The sequence below is a fragment of the Ranitomeya imitator genome, chromosome 6 (genome assembly GCF_032444005.1).
Source record: "Ranitomeya imitator isolate aRanImi1 chromosome 6, aRanImi1.pri, whole genome shotgun sequence".
Lineage (NCBI taxonomy): Eukaryota > Metazoa > Chordata > Amphibia > Anura > Dendrobatidae > Ranitomeya > Ranitomeya imitator.
Window position 1 is genome coordinate 177,624,678 of NC_091287.1, and position 22,414 is coordinate 177,647,091.

General features: G+C 41.5%; 1 protein-coding gene across 4 annotated transcripts in view; it reads left to right on the forward strand.

Moving 5' to 3' along the window:
- Positions 1-22,414, forward strand: part of COBL (cordon-bleu WH2 repeat protein) — a 641,622-nt gene that overhangs the window by 292,550 nt on the left and 326,658 nt on the right. For all 4 annotated transcript variants that reach the window (XM_069730332.1, XM_069730335.1, XM_069730331.1 and 1 more), the window contains one exon: positions 5,767-5,861. In XM_069730332.1, the coding sequence (XP_069586433.1) occupies positions 5,767-5,861 (95 nt within the window). The remainder of the gene's footprint in view (positions 1-5,766; positions 5,862-22,414) is intronic.

Consider the following 22,414-nt stretch of genomic DNA (forward strand, 5'->3'; position numbering starts at 1 on the left):
AACTGGACAACAACTTTTGGGGTCAAATTTCTCCTGTTACCCTTGGGAAAATAAAAAATTGCAGGCTAAAAGATCATTTTTGAGAAAATAATTTTTTTTTTTTATTTTCATGGCTCTGCGTTATAAACTTCTGTGAAGCACTTGGGGGTTCAAAGTCCTCACCACACATCTAGATTAGTTCCTTTGGGGGTCTAGTTTCCAAAATGGTGTCATTTCTGGGGGATCTCCAATGTTTAGGCACACAGGGGCTCTCCAAACGTGACATGGTGTCCGCTAATGATTGGAGCTAATTTTCCATTTAAAAAGCCAAATGGCGTGCCATCCCTTCCGAGCCCTGCCGTGCGCCCAAACAGTGGTTTACCCCCACATATGGGGTATCAGCATACTCAGGACAAACTGGACAACAATATTTGGGGTCCAATTTCTCCTATTATCCTTGGCAAAATAGGAAATTCCAGGCTAAAAAATCATTTTTGAGGAAAGAAAAATTATTTTTTATTTTCATGGCTCTGCGTTATAAACTTCTGTGAAGCACCTGGGGGTTTAAAGTGCTCAATATGCATCTAGATAAGTTCCTTGGGGGGTCTAGTTTCCAAAATGGGGTCACTTGTGGGGGAGCTCCAATGTTTAGGCACACAGGGGCTCTCCAAACGCGACATGGTGTCCGCTAACAATTGGAGCTAATTTTCCATTCAAAAAGTCAAATGGCGCGCCTTCCCTTCCGAGCCCTGCCGAGTGCCCAAACAGTGGTTTACCCCCACATATGAGGTATCGGCGTACTCGGGAGAAATTGCCCAACAAATTTTATGATCCATTTTATCCTACTGCCCATGTGAAAATGAAAAAATTGAGGCGAAAATAATTTTTTTGTGAAAAAAAAGTACTTTTTCATTTTTACAGATCAATTTGTGAAGCACCTGAGGGTTTAAAGTGCTCACTAGGCATCTAAATAAGTTCCTTGGGGGGTCTAGTTTCCAAAATGGGGTCACTTGTGGGGGAGCGCCAATGTTTAGGCACACAGGAGCTATCCAAACGCGACATGGTGTCCGCTAACGATGGAAATAATTTTTCATTCAAAAAGTCAAATGGCGCTCCTTCCCTTCCGAGCCTTACCATGTGCCCAAACAGTGGTTTACCCCCACATGTGAGGTATTGGTGTACTCAGGAGAAATTGCCCAACACATTTTAGGATCCATTTTATCCTGTTGCCCATGTGAAAATGAAAAAATTGAGGCTAAAAGAATTTTTTTGTGAAAAAAAAGTACTTTTTCATTTTTACGGATCAATTTGTGAAGCACCTGGGGGTTCAAAGTGCTCACTATGCATCTAGATAAGTTCCTTGGGATGTCTAGTTTCCAAAATGGGGTCACTTGTGGGGGAGCTCCAATTTTTAGGCACACGGGGGCTTTCCAAACGTGACATGGTGTCCGCTAAAGAGTGGAGCCAATTTTTGATTCAAAAAGTCAAATGGCGCTCCTTCCCTTCCAAGCCCTGCCGTGCGCCCAAACAGTGGTTTACCCCCACATATGAGGTATCAGCGTACTCAGGACAAATTGGACAACAACTTTCGTGGTTCAGTTTCTCCTTTTACCATTGGGAAAATAAAAAAATTGTTGCTAAAAGATCATTTTTGTGACTAAAAAGTTAAATGTTCATTTTTTCCTTCCATGTTGCTTCTGCTGCTGTGAAGCACCTGAAGGGTTAATAAACTTCTTGAATGTGGTTTTGAGTACCTTGAGGGGTGCAGTTTTTAGAATGGTGTCACTTTTGGGTATTTTCAGCCATATAGACCCCTCAAACTGACTTCAAATGTGAGGTGGTCCCTAAAAAAAATGGTTTTGTAAATTTCGTTGTAAAAATAACAAATCGCTGGTCAAATTTTAACCCTTATAACTTCCTAACAAAAAAAAATTATGTTTCCAAAATTGTGCTGATGTAAAGTAAACATGTGGGAAATGTTATTTATTAACTATTTTGTGTCACATATCTCTCTGGTTTAACAGAATAAAAATTCAAAATGTGAAAATTGCAAAATTTTCAAAATTTTCGCCAAATTTCCATTTTTATCACAAATAAACGCAGAATTTATTGACCTAAATTTACCACTAACATGAAGCCCAATATGTCACGAAAAAACACTCTCAGAACCGCTAGGATCCGTTGAAGCGTTCCTGAGTTATTACCTCATAAAGGGACACTGGTCAGAATTGCAAAAAACGGCAAGGTCTTTAAGGTCAAAATAGGCTGGGTCATGAAGGGGTTAAGTTTGTGGGTGTAATATGAAAAACTGTGGAAAAGTTCACCGGGTATTAATACTTTTTTTAAAGCATTGTAAATAATATTTATTTTTATGCAATTATAGGGTGACTTCTTTGACCCATTTTTTTCATTCTGTAAGACCTGATTTAGATATTGGTGATGTTTCTCTTTCTCAAAAAAATAGTCCAATTTTCATCATCGTATTTTGCGTCTGCTTTTTATCAATATCTGGTCAGCATGTCAGTTTTTCCTTCAGTGTTTCGTCAATCAATTTCTTCTATGAAAAAAAAAAATCACAAAGCTTCTTCTACCCAATGCAACGGTTAAAAATGGCATACGGATTGCACATGGATGTATACATTCATCGGTGTTTTTTTACGAACCCATGGACTTGCATGGGTAATAGTGATCCGTGACTCAAATCACAGATCTCAGATCAAAAACTGACACAGCTTTTGCTTTCTGCTAAAAAAGTACAGACATGTAATGGGTATATTTTCTATCTGTGAAAAACATAGATAGAACATAAAAATAGAAAAAGGACTTCTAAATGAGACCTAATCATTGTTTGGTTCTGAAATTGTAGTTGTCAGTACCTGTGATTATAGATTATCTGGAATGATTATGCTTACAGTGCTTGAAATCTATGTAGAAATGTTAACCATCTTTTTAAACATCTACTATATAAAGCTGAATGTGTGTGTGTGTGTATGTGTGTGTGTATGTCCGGGATTGGCATCTGCACCGTCGCAGCTACAGCCACAAAATTTTGCACAGTCACACGTCTGGACCCCGAGAGCGTCATAGGCTATATTGTGAGGCGAAATTTTAACCCCACGCGTTCCAATTCACCAAACAATTTTGCCTCTATCTACATAATGGGGAAAAAGTGAAAGGAAAAGTGTTGGAAGCGTCGCAGCTACAGCAACAAAATTTTGCACAGTCACATGTCTGGACCCTGAGAGCGTCATAGGCTACGTTGTGAGGTGACATTTTAACCCCGCGCGTTCCAATTCACCAAACAATTTTGCCCCTATCTACATAATGGGGAAAAAAGTGAAAGGAAAAGTGTTGGAAGCGTCGCAGCTACAGCAACAAAATATTGTACAGTCACACGTCTGGACCCTGAGAGCGTCATAGGCTACGTTGTGAGGTGACATTTTAACCCCGCGCTTTCCAATTCACCAAACAATTTTGCCCCTATCTACATAATGGGGAAAAAAGTGAAAGGAAAAGTGTTGGAGGCGTCGCAGCTACAGAAACAAAATTTTGCACAGTCACACGTCTGGACCCTGAGAGCGTCATAGGCTACGTTGTGAGGTGAAATTTTAACCCCGCGCTTTCCAATTCACCAAACAATTTTGCCCCTATCTACATAATGGGGAAAAGTGAAAGGAAAAGTGTTGGAGGCAAATTGACAGCTGCCAGATGTGAACAAGGGGGACTTAAAGAGTGAGAGCGATGGCGCCAAAGAGTATATACCGTACAGTTGCTAAGGTGGGACCCCGACATGGGATACTCACCACACACGGGGATATGAACACACACACAAAATGCGCCACACACTACCACGTGCTTGAACACATATTACCCTCAGCACACATTTCACCACACATACACCAACCTCGCCACATAAAAGTCGAAACACAAAAGTCGCCGCTCAAAACTCGCCACGCGCAAAACTCGCCACATGCAAAAAATAGGCTCACGCAAAACTCGCCACAAGTGCAAAACTCACCTCATGGAAAACTCGCCACACGCAAAACTTGCACATGCGGAAAAATTGCCACATGCAAAAGTTGCAACTCGACACAAAAAGTTGCTACACGCATGTTGCCACACAAAACTCATCTCACAAAAGTCGCTACATGCATGTCGCCACACACAACTCAACACACACAACTTGACAAACGAAACTCGCCCTAAAACACACACAAATCTGGTATTAGCCTTCAAAAATAAAAATCTGATTAATAAGCAGACAAACTACAAGAGCAACAGATGTACCATATAGGAAATACGGCAGCTGTCAGTCACATGACCTGTCTATTATGTGTATGTGTGAGCCAATATATACTGCCAGGGGGAGGGCTTCCTGTTGGCTGGGGATTTATCAGGCTGCCAATTTATCTTACAAATACTGAGGTAAAAATACTGAGCAAATAACGTGTTAACGAGGTCTAATACAGGAGATCACACAGGTATATACTATATACAGGGGAGATGACACACAGATATATACTATATACAGGAGAGATGACACACAGGTATATACTATATAAAGGAGGAGATGACATACAGGTACATACTATATACAGGAGGAGATGACATACAGGTATATACTATAAACAGGAGGAGATAACACACAGGTATATACTATGTACAGGAGCAGATTACCTACAGGTATATACTATATACAGGAGGAGATGACATACAGGTATATGCTATATATAGAAGATGACATACAGGTATATACTATATACAGGAGGAGATGACACACAGATATATACTATATACAGGGGAGATGACACACAGGTATATACTATATACAGGAGGAGATGACATACAGGTATATACTATATATAGAAGGAGATGACATACAGGTATATACTATATATAGGAGGAGATGACATACAGGTATATACTATATATAGGAGGAGATGACATACAGGTATATACTATATATAGGAGGAGATGACATACAGGTATATACTATATACAGGGGAGATGACACACAGCAGGTATATACTATATACAGGGGAGATGACATACAGGTATATACTATATACAGGAGATGACATACAGGTGTATACTATATATAAGGGAGATGACAAACATGTATATACTGAGGTGAAAATGAGAGGTGTGAGGTGAAAATGAAAAGGTGTGAGTGCAAAATGAGAGGAGTGAGGGAAAATAGTGTAGTGATCGGAAAATGACAGATGTGAGGTCGAAATGACAAGTGTTAGGCGGGAATGAGAGGAGTGAGGGAGAAAATGAGAGGTGTGAGGGAGAAAATGAGAGATGTGAGGGGGGAAATTAAAGATGTGATTGGGAAAATGAGAGGCGTGATGGGAAAATAAGAGAAGTGACGTGCTATAACTAACCACAGATATTTACTATGCCCAGGCAACGCCGGGCTCTTCAGCTAGTATCTCTATAAAAACCTGCAGTGAGAATAAACATGAGCTGTAAATTATTTTATGGTATCAGGACCTTGCACATCGACTATGCACCAATTGTAGCTAATCTGTCTTGCAAAGTCCACCTTGTAAAAGTAAAGTACAAGTTTCCAATTAGATCTGTTTTAGTTGTTCCGTAACAAAGGTTTAAGGTACACACGAAGGTAGGCAGTGGGGAAGAAATCATGTTTTATAGGAATGCTGCAAAAGTGTTTTGTATTCCTCATTTTACCTCAACACTTATAATTAATACAACATACTGTATATTTGTAATATTGTTTGATCTGTTATTATGCATCAATACTAACTGTATTACTCTTTTCAGAAAAGAATCGTAACCTTTCCTCAAACAGCGACACAACAGAAAAGGAGAAAAAGGGAATCTTTGGATTTTTCCGAAGCAATAAGAAAGTAAACAAGGTAAATGATTCCAGTCTTTATTGTTTGCTTTGCAAGAGAGAGCTTCTATCGGCATTATATCCATTCTAATGCTGTCATACATGGATTGTGGGCGATGGATTGCTCGGAAAAGACTGTTCCTGATCAATTCCTGTTGGTTTTCCTCTAGGTGTTTACTACTTGTAAGTTAGGTTCTAGTATTCTTTTTATAGTTTATGTACTAGTGCCACCTTTAAGTTCTGAACACTGATGTATTCACACAGTGTTTTTGCCATCTTGAAGAGTGCATGATAGCTTGCTAAATGTTTAGTTCAATACCTTGTAGTGAAGATTTTATAGACATCTAAGCTCAGTGATAGTGACGTCAATTTGGCCAGTATCTTAGAAATGTAAAATCTGTGACCTCCATAAACCCTTTGAATAAGCCTATAGTGAGACGTGTTGTCATTAAGGTCCTTCTGGCTTCAGTTTATACTCTCCTACTATAAAAAAATAGGTTTGCTTTTTGCTGACAAATCTCCTTTTTTGGTTGAACATTTATTGTATATATGAAGACATTTTGGTCAATTTACACTTAAACATTATTTGTCTGTCCCGTAACTATTAACTCGTGGTGTAGTTTGTTTATTTTGTAAGGCAGTTTGTATTAGATTGTAGACATTGTAGACAATAGCTTCCCTTGATAGGTGGTCAATATTTTCATCATTTTGTATTTCAGACTACACTTTCAGGAAATTACCTTTTATATGAATAATTGATAAACCTTTAATTTTTATGTTCAGGTAATTCATGTTTCTTTGTATAGTTTGTAGGCTTTTTTGTTTTTTGAAATCTTGTACTTTTTTCTACCTCTTTGTCAACTTTAATAACTTATGTCTTGCATTATCAGCTTACCTGTGCCAGCTTCAGTTTTTTTTTCTGTTTAGCAAATTCAATTTATCATTGACTAGGATAACCTAGTACTGCAAATATGGCTGGTAAATGTCAATTCAACAAACTTAGTATAGTATGAGTGTAACATAGTAACATAGTAACATAGTTAGTAAGGCCGAAAAAAGACATTTGTCCATCCAGTTCAGCCTATATTCCATCATAATAAATCCCCAGATCTACGTCCTTCTACAGAACCTAATAATTGTATGATACAATATTGTTCTGCTCCAGGAAGACATCCAGGCCTCTCTTGAACCCCTCGACTGAGTTCGCCATCACCACCTCCTCAGGCAAGCAATTCCAGATTCTCACTGCCCTAACAGTAAAGAATCCTCTTCTGTGTTGGTGGAAAAACCTTCTCTCCTCCAGACGCAAAGAATGCCCCCTTGTGCCCGTCACCTTCCTTTAAAGGTTTATATTTAGAGTGAATATAAGAAACTTTGTTAAACATCTTATGAAAAAAAAATTAGACTTTTTTTCTTATCAGCACTTAATCTCTAACCCCCTGTCTCCTTATGTCATCATTGACTCTAAAGGTACCTTCACACTCAGCGACGCTGCAGCGATACCAACAACGATGTCGATCGCTGCAGCGTCGCTGTTGAGCTGTCACACAGACAGCTCTCCAGCGACCAACGATGCTGGTAACCAGGGTAAACATCGGGTTACTAAGCGCAGGGCCGCGCTTAGTAACCCGATGTTTACCCTGGTTACCATCGTAAAAGTAAAAAAAGCAAACACTATATACTTACCTTCCACTGTCTGTCCCCGCCGCTGTGCTTTCCTGCACTGACTGTGAGCACAGCGGCCGGAAAGCAGAGCGGTGACGTCACCGCCCTGCTTTCCGGCTGGCCGGCGCTCACAGCCAGTGCAGAGAAGCACAGCGCCGGGGACAGACAGCGGAAGGTAAGTATGTAGTGTTTGTTTTTTTTACTTTTACGATGGTAACCAGGGTAAACATCGGGTTGCTAAGCGCGGCCCTGCGCTTAGTAACCTGATGTTTATCCTGGCTACCAGTGAAGACATCGATGAATCGGCGTCACACACGCCGATTCAGCGATGTCTGCAGGGAGTCCAGCGACGAAACAAAGTGCTGGACTTTCTGCAGCGACCAACGACATCACAGCAGGATCCTGATCGCTGCTGCGTGTCAAACTGAACGATATCGCTAGCCAGGACGCTGCAACGTCACGGATCGCTAGCGATATCGTTCAGTGTGAAGGTACCTTAAAAAAGCAGCTATAATCTGCCTTGATCAAAACAAGATTTTCTACCAGTTTACTGAAAGATCAGATTACAGCTGCCTAATGTATTTTAAAGAGATAGAGGATTATAGGAGGAAGACGTAAAATAAAAAAAGAGCACTGTTGCTGCTTTCTAATACGTTTTTTCGTTTTTTATATCACCATAGAGCTACATTGCTCATTAATGCTGAATAATGTGCTCAATGTTTCTGTTGCTTCTGCACATGTGCTACATAGAGACTGGAGAATATGGATCCCTCTTCTCTGTGTGCTTTGTTTTAGAGACTTTAATTTAGCAGTTAGTCTCTAATGACAAGCTTATAAACCACTGAAAATTAAAGTCAGATAATGCAGATGACAAAACTGATGAAGACTGCTAAATGCATTCATGTAAGGCTGGCGTCAAACTAGTGAGTTTTACGGACTCCAAACTTCCAGATTTGGACAAAGTACAGGAGGAGAAGTACAGGAGGATTGTCTCCCAAGTAGGAAGGGAAAAGATTGTAATGCAGAGGAAACTAGAAGGAAAGAACGGCCAGCAAGCAATGAGGAGAATAAGAGAAATCTTTGGAAGTTTAATTTTATAAAAACTTATAATAAAGGGAATGTATTGATAGGAGAATTTAAAAAAAAATATTGGTATATTTTAAAAAAAGATGTGATTCTTGGGAAAATGCTTCCAAGGGAACCGGGGGTAACTTTTAGGAGAGGGGCGACAGTGAAAAATATTGTAGCTCTGAGTAAATTAAGAGAGGTTCCAAAAATAGAAAATAAGATTGGAAACAATACCAATGTGAATGGAGGGAAGGTAAATACAGGAGTATACAGATGCTCTTTAAACAAATGTAAATGTTGTAAGATCATTAACCATGGAGCTAGGAGTATTCAATCTAATACTACTGGGGAAACAATTAAGATTAAGTAGAAATTCACGTGTAGAACGGATTTTGTCATCTACGTAGTGCGGGCTCCAATGCGTGGGACGAACTTCCCAGGAATTGAGTGCCCGGATGAATAATCACCGCTATAATGCAAAAAACAGGCAGACTAAACATAGTCTGTCCCGTCACCTCCTGCTGAAGCACAATAAATGCTTCTGCATTATGGTCACACCGTTGGAGCATATACCAAACGGGGCTAATAACAGGAACAAATTATTAAACCGTAAGGAGTCATATTGGATATATAGCTTACAAAGCCTTTATCCAAATGGACTTAATGATGTAGTAGAGAATGTGTAAGGGTTTGTCATAAATAGCTCAGTCGTTTGCACATGGGTTAACATAACAACTAAATCCTTTTTTTTATTATTATTATTTTTTTTTTAAATTCAAATTTTTTCAATTTTTTTTTTATTTTTTTTAATGTATTTTTTATGGGATGAATTGATTCATGTAGAGACGATAGCAGTAAAATTGATAAAGTATTAGAGTGAATCATATTTATAATTATGTGTATACCTATACCTATACTTACATTGTTACGAACAAACATAACATTATAACACCATGTATTTAAAAGCTCATTTTGGATAGAATAGAAGTACTAAATTGTTCTATTATTTATATAAGAAAAATGAGTCTCTTTAGAGGCTACCATGTAGTTAAAGGAGAACCTGATCCCCGGTCCCGCCCTGCTAATCCCTTCTAGGAACCCTCATGAATAAGAAAACTTGGAGGTTGTAACATCACGTTATAGTGCTTATTGTATGCCTGTTCTTTTTGTTTTTTTTGTTGTTTTTTTTGCTACCTGATGAAGGCTGCACTGTAAAAATAGCAGCCGAAACGCGTTGTACTGTATTTTAAAAGTATTTTACAAATATATTTATTTTTTTATTTTGAGAAAATAAATGAATTTTTATTAACATTTTTCACTGGAAGTGGATGCATTCGAAAAATCTGTAGGTGCTTAGCGCCACATTTGCTTGGAGTTTATTTTCCCATTGAAACCAATGATAGGCAAGAGTTATACATATTAAATGGGTTGTTTCATCTTCTTAAATGGGTAAAATTGCAAAGTGCCTATAAGAACAAATAACTTTGAAGTTTAAGATATGTTAAAAATCCTATCCTTTCTCAAGAACAGTGGGGTTTTCACCTCCTTACTTTACTTCTCATTGTCTAGTTTATCAGCCACTTCTGCAATTTATCAGCAATGGCCGGTCTCTGAGGAAAAAAGGTCAGTGCTTGCAAGCTGTTTGCTGTAGATCATTGGATCACGCCACCTTTTGGTGACCCTGCACTCCTCCATTGCTGCAGAGGCAAAGCAGTCTCAGTACCAGAGATACCACAGTTTGGGACAATGATGCAGCCATGCTGTTGGCCCAAACTTGTCATTCAGCGTGAGTGTATCCACCCATCCCACCTTTCCAAGGCTGAGGAGCAACGTACTCCTGAAGATAAAAGATGAGACATCTACCTTAAATGTCAAGACAGATAAGAGAGGCATATAATGAATGGTGATATATTAAGAGTTAAATGAAAGAATTTTCAGATTCATATAAAATTCCTGAATATATAATGTGACATCAAAGGAAATAGTATGTTTATGATTAAGATGATAAGGAAGTGGCCTTGCAGATTCTATTTATGGAAACTTTAAGGAGTGGCTTTTCTTTATTTCTGACATAGTATTCCTTTGCACACACTATCTTTGCACATGAACAAATGTCAAAAACAGAAATAATTCTATAGCTATTGGGTAGTGGAGAACACTTTATACTCAGCGACCTTTTGCATGTTTAGAGTGAAAAAATGGGCCATATTGCTCACGGTAACCATGAGAGGCCATGCTTCATTTTCTTTGGCTGTTTAAAGGGAACCTGTCATATTGAAAATGGTATCTGATCTGGCCGGATGATATAAAGAACGTGAAGATGAAAAGATAGATATACATTTTTGTGGGAAAATTCTTCTATGAGGCCAGTAGGTGGTCCTATTCAGTGATTGTCAGTCTGCCCTGTATGCCTCTGCATGAGTGAAATGTCAATCATTGGCTAGAACTACCCATTGTCCAATTTTACATGCAAACCCTAGGCATTTCATTGAATAAAATTCAGATTGTACTGAATTTCTTCCACCAAACCTATATGCCATTCTATTCAGCTTCTTCTCTATACCATACTGTCCAAAGATCAGACTGCATGTGCAGCGCCAAAGATTTCCATTTAAAAATGAAACTGAACTCCAATGTACAGTGGGTATGGGAAGTATTCAGACCCCTTTAAATTTTGCACTCTTTGTTTCATTGCAGCCATTTGGTAAATTCAAAAAAGTTCATTTTTTTCTCATTAATGTACACTCTGCACCCCATCTTGACTGAAAAAACAGATATGTAGAAATTTTTGCAAATTTATTAAAAAAAGAAAAACTGAAATATCACATGGTCATAAGTATTCAGATCCTTTGCTCTGTAAAAGACGGATTGTGACTGATTCTAAAAATCTGATGTGTAAAAGAGCCCTTAGAATCAGTCACAATCCGTCTTTTTTAGAAAAAAACGGATCCATCAAATGTTGCTGCTGGATCCGTTTTTTTCACATAGACTTGTATAAGCAACGGATTGTTGACAGATCCGTCGTATAGTCTTTGTCCGTCGTCCGGAGACAACAGACAAAGAAACATTTTTTGTGTACATCGAAAAGTCGGACAGCGACGGATCCTGCGCCATCCGTCTTTGGCCATAATGGAAGCCTATGGGCGCAGGATCCGTCGCTGTCTGTCAAAAGACGGAATCCAGCGACGGATTCCGTTTTTTGAAACTGAGCATGCCTGGAAGAATTTATGTTCCTTTAATTTTACTAATTTTTCCATTCAGGGAAAATCCCCCCCTCTCTCTCTTTTCAATTAAATTTCTCCTGCAGCTGCTTCGACAGATCCGTAAAAAAAATGGATCCAGTGCATCAGTTTTTTACAATGTGCACAGGGTCCGTCTTTTCAACACTTTGACGGATTGTGACTGATTCTAAAAAAATGATGTGTGAAAGAGGCTTAAAAAACTGATGTGTGAAAGAGGCCTAGCTGAAAAGATGGTAACAAATTGCAAGGGACCACTCAGGTCCCTTCGTCAGGCATAGACTAATAGAAGTTCAAAAGAATCACATATTTATACACAACACAGAACAGAAATAATGCCATAGATTAGACAGGTGGTGTGAAGCAGAACTACCATTATGTAAGTGATAAACAGTTATGTCCATAAATATTGGAACAGTTCATAGATAAGGAGTGTGAATGGTTTATTGTCCTCTGATTGGGGTCTGGTTCTATGTTATGATGCCCTCACATGGTCTGAGGAGCAATTTCCTTATTTGATGTAAAAAGACATACATAATTCTGCTTCCACGGTTACCTTCTGCATGAGCTTTAGCGGCATTGTTCGTCAAACATGTTTTTCGTCTACATCGCATGCCTGACAAAATTGTCAGTGACCGTGGTCCTCAGTTTGCATCTCGGTTTTGGAGAGAACTATGTCGTTTACTCAGCAGTGAGCTGAATCTCTCTTCTGCATACCATCCCGAGACGAATGGGTTGGTAGAGAGGGCCAACCAAACTCTGGTCACATACTTACGACATTTTGTCTCCACTAGGCAGGATGACGGGGCATCTTTGCTACCTTGGGTGGAATTTGCTTTGACCAACGCCGTGGGCGACTCTACCGGGCAGACTCCTTTTCTACTTAATTACGGCGAGCATCCGCATGTTCCTGTGCCCATGCCCGTGTCATCCACTGATTCTAGGGTGGCAGACTGGGCGGTGGAGGCACATGACATTTGGAACTGCACACAGGATGCCATCCGGGCCTCCAAGGAGAGAATGAGGGTTTCTGCTGATGCACTTCGGCGCCCTGCTCTGACCTTTGCTCCTGGCGACTTAGTGTTGCTCTCCGCCCATAACATCAGGCTGCGAGTTGAGTCCACTAAGTTTGCGCCTCACTAAATAGGCCCTTTCAAGGTTCTGGAACAGGTCAACCCTGTGGTGTACCGTTTGGCTATTCCTCCTCACCTTGGTATCACCGACACCTTTCATGTCTCTCTCTTACAGCCTGTGTATTTGTCCCAGTTTTCCGAGTCATCTGCCGGGACATCGGGTTCATCCATGGATGAGTTTGAGGTGAATGCTATCGTGGGGTGCAAGGTGGTACGTGGCAAGAAATATTATCTTGTGGACTGGAAGGATCACGGCCCAGAGGACAGAACCTGGGAACCTGTGCAGCACATTCGGGCTCCGCTCCTCACTGCAGCCTTTGAGCGTAGTGAGGCCCAAAGAGGGGGGCCCTAGGAGGGGGGGTAATGTTAGGAGTCGAGTTCCTGCCGCTGCACAGGGGGAATCTCTAGCCATGTCTGCTGCGGTCTCCCATTCTACATCGACCGCGGTGGAGCCTGCTCAGCGGAGACGTCGGTCCCAGCGTCTCGCTCAGTCTGATACTGTGCAAAGGGTTACTGCTGCCTTTCCAGGCTCTGCTGTTTGTAGCCTGCACTGGTCAGCAGGGAGCAGGCTTTTCTGGGACTAAGTCCTGCATTGCACACACTGAGCATGCCCAAGGTATGACCTCTCATTGGAGGTCAGGGTTCACATGCTCAGTTACTGCAGCAGCTATCATTGGTCCTCTAGGAAGGTCCTGAAGTTGCTCAGGTACTGTAGCATCCTCCATTGGTTCCCTAGGAAGGTCCTGAAGCTGCTGCAGCTATAAAAGGTTCGCATGGCAGCACGGCCATGGGCTAGTATCACCTCATGTCTTGAGCTTGTTATTTGTGGTCGCGCCTATATGTGTGTATTCAGGTACCCGGCTGAAATAAGCCCATAGAATATCGGCACCTCCGGTGAGGAGTTTGCATGTATGTATTCAGGTACCCGGGTGAAATAAGCCCCTAGAATACCGGCACCTCCGGTGAGGAGTGTTTCTGTGCTTTTCTGGGTGCGTGACCACTGACTGCCATCAGCTCAGCAGTTAGCTGTGTTCCCCTGTGACACTAACAGGGCACAAGATCTTATTTCTAGCCACTCTGTGGAGTTAAGAGTTCACTTATACCGCCATATAGCGCCGCCATTTGCCAGCAGCAGGTTCCTCTCCTGCACGGTGGACCCCGGGTTGTGAACGCACCTATTTATACATATATATATATATATATATATATATATATATATATATATATATACTCGGTGCGTTCCTCCAACCCTAACATAATACTAGTGCCAGGGTCTGGCTAGTAAATGGCGGACAAACAGCAATCCTTGCTGTACATCCAGCAGCTGGAAGGTAGGGTGGCGGCTCTCGAGTGCACAAACTCAGCTGTGGATGTTACCGCAGTTGCTGTTCAGGCTGCTAGCGTGGCTGCAGCAACCTTGTCTATGGCCACCCCTGTTCCGACTCTATCTCGCCTCCCGCTGCCAGGAAAATTTTCTGGTGATAGTAAATCTTGTAGGGGTTTCGTGAGCCAGTGCTCTATACACCTTGAGCTCCTGGCTGCACGTTTCCCCACAGATCGGGCAAAGGTGGGATTTATTGTGTCTCTCCTGTCGGACAGGGCCATGCATACAAGGGCAGGGATGGGTAGCCATGCATACCAGGACAGGCAGGGATGAGGGGACAATGCATATCCGGCTTATACTCGAGTCAATGCGTTTTTCCAATTTTTGTGGCAAATTTAGGTGACTCGGGTCGGCTTATACGATATTTTTTCATTTTAACGGCTCAATGCTATAAAATTCTGTGAAGCACCTGTTCAAGGTGCTCGCCACACCTCTGGATAAGTTCCTTAAGGGGTGTAATTTCCAAAATGAGGTCACTTGGGGATTTCCACTGTTTAGGCACATCAGGGGCTCTGCAAACGCTTTTGATTCCAGCCAATTTTGAGCTACAAGAATGAAACGGCACTCCTTACTCCTTCCCTTCCAAGCCCCGTGCATCCAAGCAGTAGTTTTCCACCACATATCAGGAGAAATTGCACTGGAAATTCCATTCTCTATTTTCTCTTGTTACCTTTGTGAAAATGCAAAATTTGGAACTAAATCAATATTTTGGTGGGAAAAAGTAAAATTTTCATTTTTTCCTTTTTACACTGCTTTAATTTTGGTGAAGCTTTAAAAGGTTGAAAAAGTTCTTGAACATGGTTTTGAGCACTTTGGGGGGCATAGTTTTTAATATGGTCTTGTTTGGTTATTTTTGTCACATAGGGCCCTAAAAGTCACTTCAAATTGGATATGGTCCCTAAAAAAATGGTTTTGTAAATTTTGTTGGAAAAATAAACAAAATGCTGATAAACGTTTAACTCTTCTAACTTCTTAAGAAAAAAATATGTTTCAAAATTGATGTTAATGTAAATATAAAGTATGGTAAATGCTATTTATTATCTATTTTGTATGGTATAACTTTCTGGTTTAACCCCTTTCTGACATCGGACGTACTATCCCGTCGAGGTGGGGTGGGCCCCTATGACCACCGACGGGATAGTACGTCCAGCGCGATCGGCGGCGCTCACGGGGGGAGCACGGCCGATCGTGGCCGGGTGTCAGCTGCCTATTGCAGCTGACATCCGGCACTATGTGCCAGGAGCGGTCACGGACCGCCCCCCGCACATTAACCCCCGGCACACCGCGATCAAACATGATCGCGATGTGCCGGCGGTGCAGGGAAGCATCGCGCAGGGAGGGAGCTCCCTGCGGGCTTCCCTGAGCCCCCCGCAGCAACGCGATGTGATCGCGTTGCTGCGAGGGTCTTACCTCTCTCCCTGCCTGCTCCAGACCCGGATCCAAGATGGCCGCGGATCCGGGTCCTGCAGGGAGGGAGGTGGCTTCACAGTGCCTGCTCAGAGCAGGCACTGTGAAGCCTGCAGTGCTGCAAGTCAGATCGGTGATCTGACAGAGTGCTGTGCAAACTGTCAGATCACCGATCTGTGATGTCCCCCCCTGGAACAAAGTAAAAAAGTTAAAAAAAAAAATTTCCAAATGTGTAAAAAAAAATTTAAAAAAATATTCCTAAATAATGAAAAAAAAAAATATTATTCCCATAAATACATTTCTTTATCTAAATTAAAAAAGCAAAACAATAAAAGTACATAAATTTAGTATCGCCGCGTCCATAACAGCCCGACCTATAAATCTGGCCCACTAGTTAACCCCTTCAGTAAACACCGTAGGGAAAAAAAAAAAAAACCGGGGCAAAAAACGCTTTATTATCATACCGCCGAACAAAAAGAGGAATAACACGCGATCAAAAAGACAGATATAAATAACCATGGTACCGCTGAAAACGTCATCTTGTCCCGCAAAAAACGAGCCGCCATACAGCATCATCAGCAAAAAAAAAAAAGTTATAGTCCTGTGAATAAAGCGATGCAAAAATAATTATTTTTTCTATAAAATAGTTTTTATCGTATAAAAGCGCCAAAACATAAAAAAATGATATAAATGAGGTGTCGCTGTAATCGTACTGACCCGAAGAATAAAACTGCTTTATCAATTTTACCAAACGCGGAACGGTATAAACGCCTCCCCCAAAAGAAATTCATGAATAGCTGGTTTTTGGTCATTCTGCCTCACAAAAATCAGAATAAAAAGCGATCAAAAAATGTCACGTGCCCGAAAATGTTACCAATAAAAACGTCAACTCGTCCCGCAAAAAACAAGACCTCACATGACTCTGTGGACCAAAATATGGAAAAATTATAGCTCTCAAAATGTGGTAACACAAAAAATATTTTTTGCAATAAAAAGCGTCTTTCAGTGTGTGGCGACTGCCAATCATAAAAATCCACTAAAAAACTTGCTATAAAAGTAAATCAAACCCTCCTTCATCACCCCCTTAGTTAGAGAAAAATTAAAAAAAGTATTTATTTCCATTTTCCCATTAGGGCTAGGGCTAGGGTTAGGGCTAGGGTTAGGGCTAGGGTTAGGGCTAGGGTTAGGGCTAGGGTTAGGGCTAGGGCTAGGGCTAGGGCTAGGGTTAGGGTTAGGGCTAGGGTTAGGGCTAGGGTTAGGGCTAGGGTTAGGGCTAGGGCTAGGGTTAGGGCTAGGGTTAGGGCTAGGGTTAGGGCTAGGGTTAGGGTTAGGGCTACAGTTTGGGTTGGGGCTAAAGTTAGGGTTAGGGTTGGGGCTAAAGTTACAGTTAGGGTTTAGATTACATTTACAGTTGGGAACAGGGTTGGGATTAGGGTTAGGGGTGTGTCAGGGTTAGAGGTGTGGTTAGGGTTACTGTTGGGATTAGGGTTAGGGGTGTGTTTGGATTAGGGTTTCAGTTATAATTGGGGAATTGGGGGGTTTCCACTGTTTAGGCACATCAGGGGCTCTCCAAACGCGACATGGCGTCCAATCTCAATTCCAGCCAATTCTGCGTTGAAAAAGTAAAACAGTGCTTCTTCCCTTCCGAGCTCTCCCGTGTGCCCAAACAGGGGTTTACCCCAACATATGGGGTATCAGCGTACTCAGGACAAATAGGACAACAACTTTTGGGGTCCAATTTCTCCTGTTACCCTTGGGAAAATACAAAACTGGGGGCTAAAAAATAATTTTTGTGGAAAAAAAAAGGATTTTTTATTTTCACGGCTCTGCGTTATAAACTGTAGTGAAACACTTGGGGGTTCAAAGTTCTCACAACACATCTAGATAAGTTCCCTGGGGGTCTAATTTCCAATATGGGGCCACTTGTGGGGAGTTTCTACTGTTTAGGTACATTAGGGGTTCTGCAAACGCAATGTGACGCCTGCAGACCATTCCATCTAAGTCTGCATTCCAAATGGCACTCCTTCCCTTCCGAGCCCTCCCATGCGCCCAAACGGTGGTTCCCCCCAACATATGGGGTATCAGCGCACTCAGGACAAATTGGACAACAACTTTTGGGGTCGAATTTCTCCTCTTACCCTCGGGAAAATACAAAACTGGGGGCTAAAAAATAATTTTTGGGGGGCTTTTTTTTTTAATTTTCACGGCTCTGCGTTACAAACTGTAGTGAAATACTTGGGGGTTCAAAGCTCTGATAACACATCTATATGAGTTCCTTAGGGGGTCTAGTTTCCAAAATGGTGTCACTTGTGGGGGGTTTCTACTGTTTAGGTACATTAGGGGCTCTGCAAATGCAATGTGACACCTGCAGACTATTCCATCTAAGTCTGCATTCCAAATGGAGCTCCTTCCCTTCCAAGCCCTCCCATGCGCCCAAACAGTGGTTCCCCCCCACATATGGGGTATCAGCGCACTCAGGACAAATTGGACAACAACTTTTGGGGTCGAATTTCTCCTCTTACCCTCGGGAAAATACAAAACTGGGGGCTAAAAAATAATTTTGGGGGGGAAAGATTTTTTTTTTAATTTTCACGGCTCTGCGTTACAAACTGTAGTGAAACACTTGGGGGTTCAAAGCTCTGACAACACATCTAGATGAGTTCCTTAGGGGGTCTAGTTTCCAAAATGGTGTCACTTGTGGGGGGTTTCTACTGTTTAGGTACATTAGGGGCTCTGCAAATGCAATGTGACACCTGCAGACTATTCCATCTAAGTCTGCATTCCAAATGGAGCTCCTTCCCTTCCAAGCCCTCCCATGCGCCCAAACAGTGGTTCCCCCCACATATGGGGTATCAGCGCACTCAGGACATATTGGACAACAACTTTTGGGGTCGAATTTCTCCTCTTACCCTCGGGAAAATACAAAACTGGGGGCTAAAAAATAATTTTTGGGGGGAAAGATTTTTTTTTAAATTTTCACGGCTCTGCGTTACAAACTGTAGTGAAACGCTTGGGGGTTCAAAGCTCTGATAACACATCTAGATGAGTTCCTTAGGGGGTCTAGTTTCCAAAATGGTGTCACTTGTGGGGGGTTTCTACTGTTTAGGTACATTAGGGGCTCTGCAAATGCAATGTGACACCTACAGACCATTCCATCTAAGTTTGCATTCCAAATGGAGCTCCTTCCCTTCCGAGCCCTCCCATGCGCCCAAACAGTGGTCCCCCCCCACATATGGTGTATCATCGCACTCAGGACAAATTGGGCAACAAATTTTGGAGTCCAATTTCTCCTGATACCCTCGGGAAAATACAAAACTGGGGGCTAAAAAAATAATTTTTGTGGGAAAAAAATTTTGTTTTATTTTTACGGCTCTCCATTATAAACTTCTGTGAAGCACTTGGTGGGTCAAAGTGCTCACCACACCTCTAGATAAGTTCCTTAGGGGGTCTACTTTCCAAAATGGTGTCACTTGTGGGGGGTTTCAATGTTTAGGCACATCAGTGGCTCTCCAAACGCAACATGGCGTCCCATCTCAATTCCTGTAAATTTTGCATTGAAAAGTCAAACGGTGCTCCTTCCCTTCCGAGCTCTCCCATCCGCCCAAACAGTGATTTACCCCCACATATGGGGTATCAGCGAACTCAGGACAAATTGTACAACAAGTTTTTGGGTCCAACTTCTTCTCTTACCCTTGGGAAAATAAAAAAATTGGGGGCGAAAAGATAATTTTTGTGAAAAAATATGATTTTTTATTTTTACGGTTCTACATTATAAACTTCTGTGAAGCACTTGGTGGGTCAAAGTGCTCACCACTAGGGTTGAGCGAAACGGGTCGTTCATTTTCAAAAGTCGCCGACTTTTGGCAAAGTCGGGTTTCATGAAACCCGATCCGACCCCTGTGCGGGGTCGGCCATGCGGTACGCGACTTTCGCGCCAAAGTCGCGTTTCAATGACGCGAAAAGCGCCATTTCTCAGCCAATGAAGGTAAACGCAGAGTGTGGGCAGCGTGATGACATAGGTCCTGGTTCCCACCATCTTAGAGAAGGGCATTGCAGTGATTGGCTTGCTGTCTGCGGCGTCACAGAGGCTATAAAGGGGAGTTCCCGCCGACCGCCATGTTACTGCTGCTGATCTGAGCTTAGGGAGAGGTTGCTGCCGCTTCGTCAGAAGCAGGGATAGCGTTAGGCAGGTTCCATTAACCACCAAACCGCTTGTGCTGTAGCGATTTCGACTGCCCAACACCACCTTCGGTGTGCAGGGACAGTGGAAGCTACTTTTTTTTTTTTTTCCCCCTCAGCGCTGTAGCTCATTGGGCTGCCCTAGAAGGCTCCCTGATAGCTGCATTGCTGTGTGTACGCCGCTGTGCAAACCAACTGCTTTTTTCAAAGCACAAATCCTCTTGTTCCTTCCTTTCTGCACAGCTATCTTTTTGGTTTGTACACACTTTTTATTTAATTTGTGCATCAGTCCACTCCTTATTGCTGCCTGCCATACCTGGCTGAGATTACTGCAGGGAGATAGTAATTGAAGGACACTCCCTGTTTTTTTTTTTTTTTTTGTGGGAGATTAAGATTGACATTTCTGCTAGAGTGCCATCCCTGTCTGTGTCATCTCTCACTCAGTGGGCCATAGAAAGCCTATTTATTTTTTTGCTTGATTTGGGTTATAAAATCTACCTGAAAAAATCACTACATCAATCAGTGGGAGAAAAATATTGGCCTCAGGGCTTGTGTGCCACTCTTGACTCCTGTGTGCATCATCACTCACTCAGTGGGCCATAGAAAGCCTATTTATTTTTTTGCTTGATTTTGGTTCTAAAATCTACCTGAAAAAATCACTACATCAATCAGTGGGAGAAAAATATTGGCCTCAGGGCTTGTGTGCCACTCCTGACTCCTGTGTGCATCATCACTCACTCAGTGGGCCATAGAAAGCCCTTTTTTTTTTTTTGTGCTTTATTTGGGTTCTAAATTCTACCTGAAAAAATCAATAAATCAATCAGTGGGAGATTAATATTGGCCTTTGGGCTTGTGTGCCAGTCCTAAGCGTGCCATCTCTCTCTCTCAGATAGTGGGCCATAGAAAGCCTATTTTTTTTTTTTTTTTATTGGGTTTATAAATTTTCCCTGGAAAAAAAAAAAAAAAGTGGGAGATTAATATTGGCCTCTGGGCTTGTGTGCCAGTCCTGAGCGTGCCATCTCTCTCACAAATAGTGGGCCATAGAAAGCCTATTTATTTTTTTTTTTTTGGTTTTATAAATTCTCCCTTAAAAAAGAAAGGGAGATTAATATTGGCCTTTGGGCTTGTGTGCCAGTCCTAAGCGTGCCATCTCTCTCTGTCTCTCAGATAGTGGGCCATAGAAAGCCTATTTATTATTTTTTTTATTGGGTTTATAAATTTTCCCTGGAACAAAAAAAAAAAAGTGGGAGATAAATATTGGCCTTTGGGCTTGTGTGCCACTCCTGACTCCTGTGTGCGTCATCTCTCACTCAGTGGGCCATAGAAAGCCTTTTTTTGTTTTATTTGTTTTCTAAATTCTCCCTGAAAAAATCATTTTATTTTCTTTGGTTTCTAAATTCTTCCTGAAAAAATTATTTTATTCTATTTTTTTTTTTTCCTAAAGTCTCCCTGAAAAAAAAAAAAAAAACAACAAATCAGTGGGAGATTAATATTGCCCTTTCTGCTTGTGTGCCAGTCTTGACTCCTGGGTGTGCCATCTCTCTCTCTCTCTCCAATTGTGGGCCATAGAAAGCCTATTATTTTTTTAGCTTGATTTGGGTTCCAAAATCTACCTGAAAAAATCACTACATCAATCAGTGGGAGATAAATATTGGCCTCTGGGCTTGTGTGCCACTCCTGACTCCTGTGTGCGTCATCTCTCACTCAGTGGGCCATAGAAAGCCTTTTTTTGTTTTGTTTTCTAAATTCTCCCTGAAAAAATCATTTTATTTTATTTGGTTTCTAAATTCTTCCTGAAAAAATCATTTTATTCTATTTTTTTTTTTCCTAAAGTCTCCCTGAAAAAAAAAAAAAAAACAAACAAATCAGTGGGAGATTAATATTGCCCTTTCTGCTTGTGTGCCAGTCTTGACTCCTGGGTGTGCCATCTCTCTCTCTCTCTCCAATTGTGGGCCATAGAAAGCCTATTATTTTTTTTAGCTTGATTTGGGTTCCAAAATCTACCTGAAAAAATCACTACATCAATCAGTGAGAGATAAATATTGGCCTCTGGGCTTGTGTGCCACTCCTGACTCCTGTGTGCGTCATCTCTCACTCAGTGGGCCATAGAAAGCCTTTTTTTGTTTTATTTGTTTTCTAAATTCTCCCTGAAAAAATCATTTTATTTTCTTTGGTTTCTAAATTCTTCCTGAAAAAATCATTTTATTCTATTTTTTTTTTTTCCTAAAGTCTCCCTGAAAAAAAACAAAAAAAAAAACAAATCAGTGGGAGATTAATATTGCCCTTTCTGCTTGTGTGCCAGTCTTGACTCCTGGGTGTGCCATCTCTCTCTCTCTCTCCAATTGTGGGCCATAGAAAGCCTATTATTTTTTTAGCTTGATTTGGGTTCCAAAATCTACCTGAAAAAATCACTACATCAATCAGTGGGAGATAAATATTGGCCTCTGGGCTTGTGTGCCACTCCTGACTCCTGTGTGCGTCATCTCTCACTCAGTGGGCC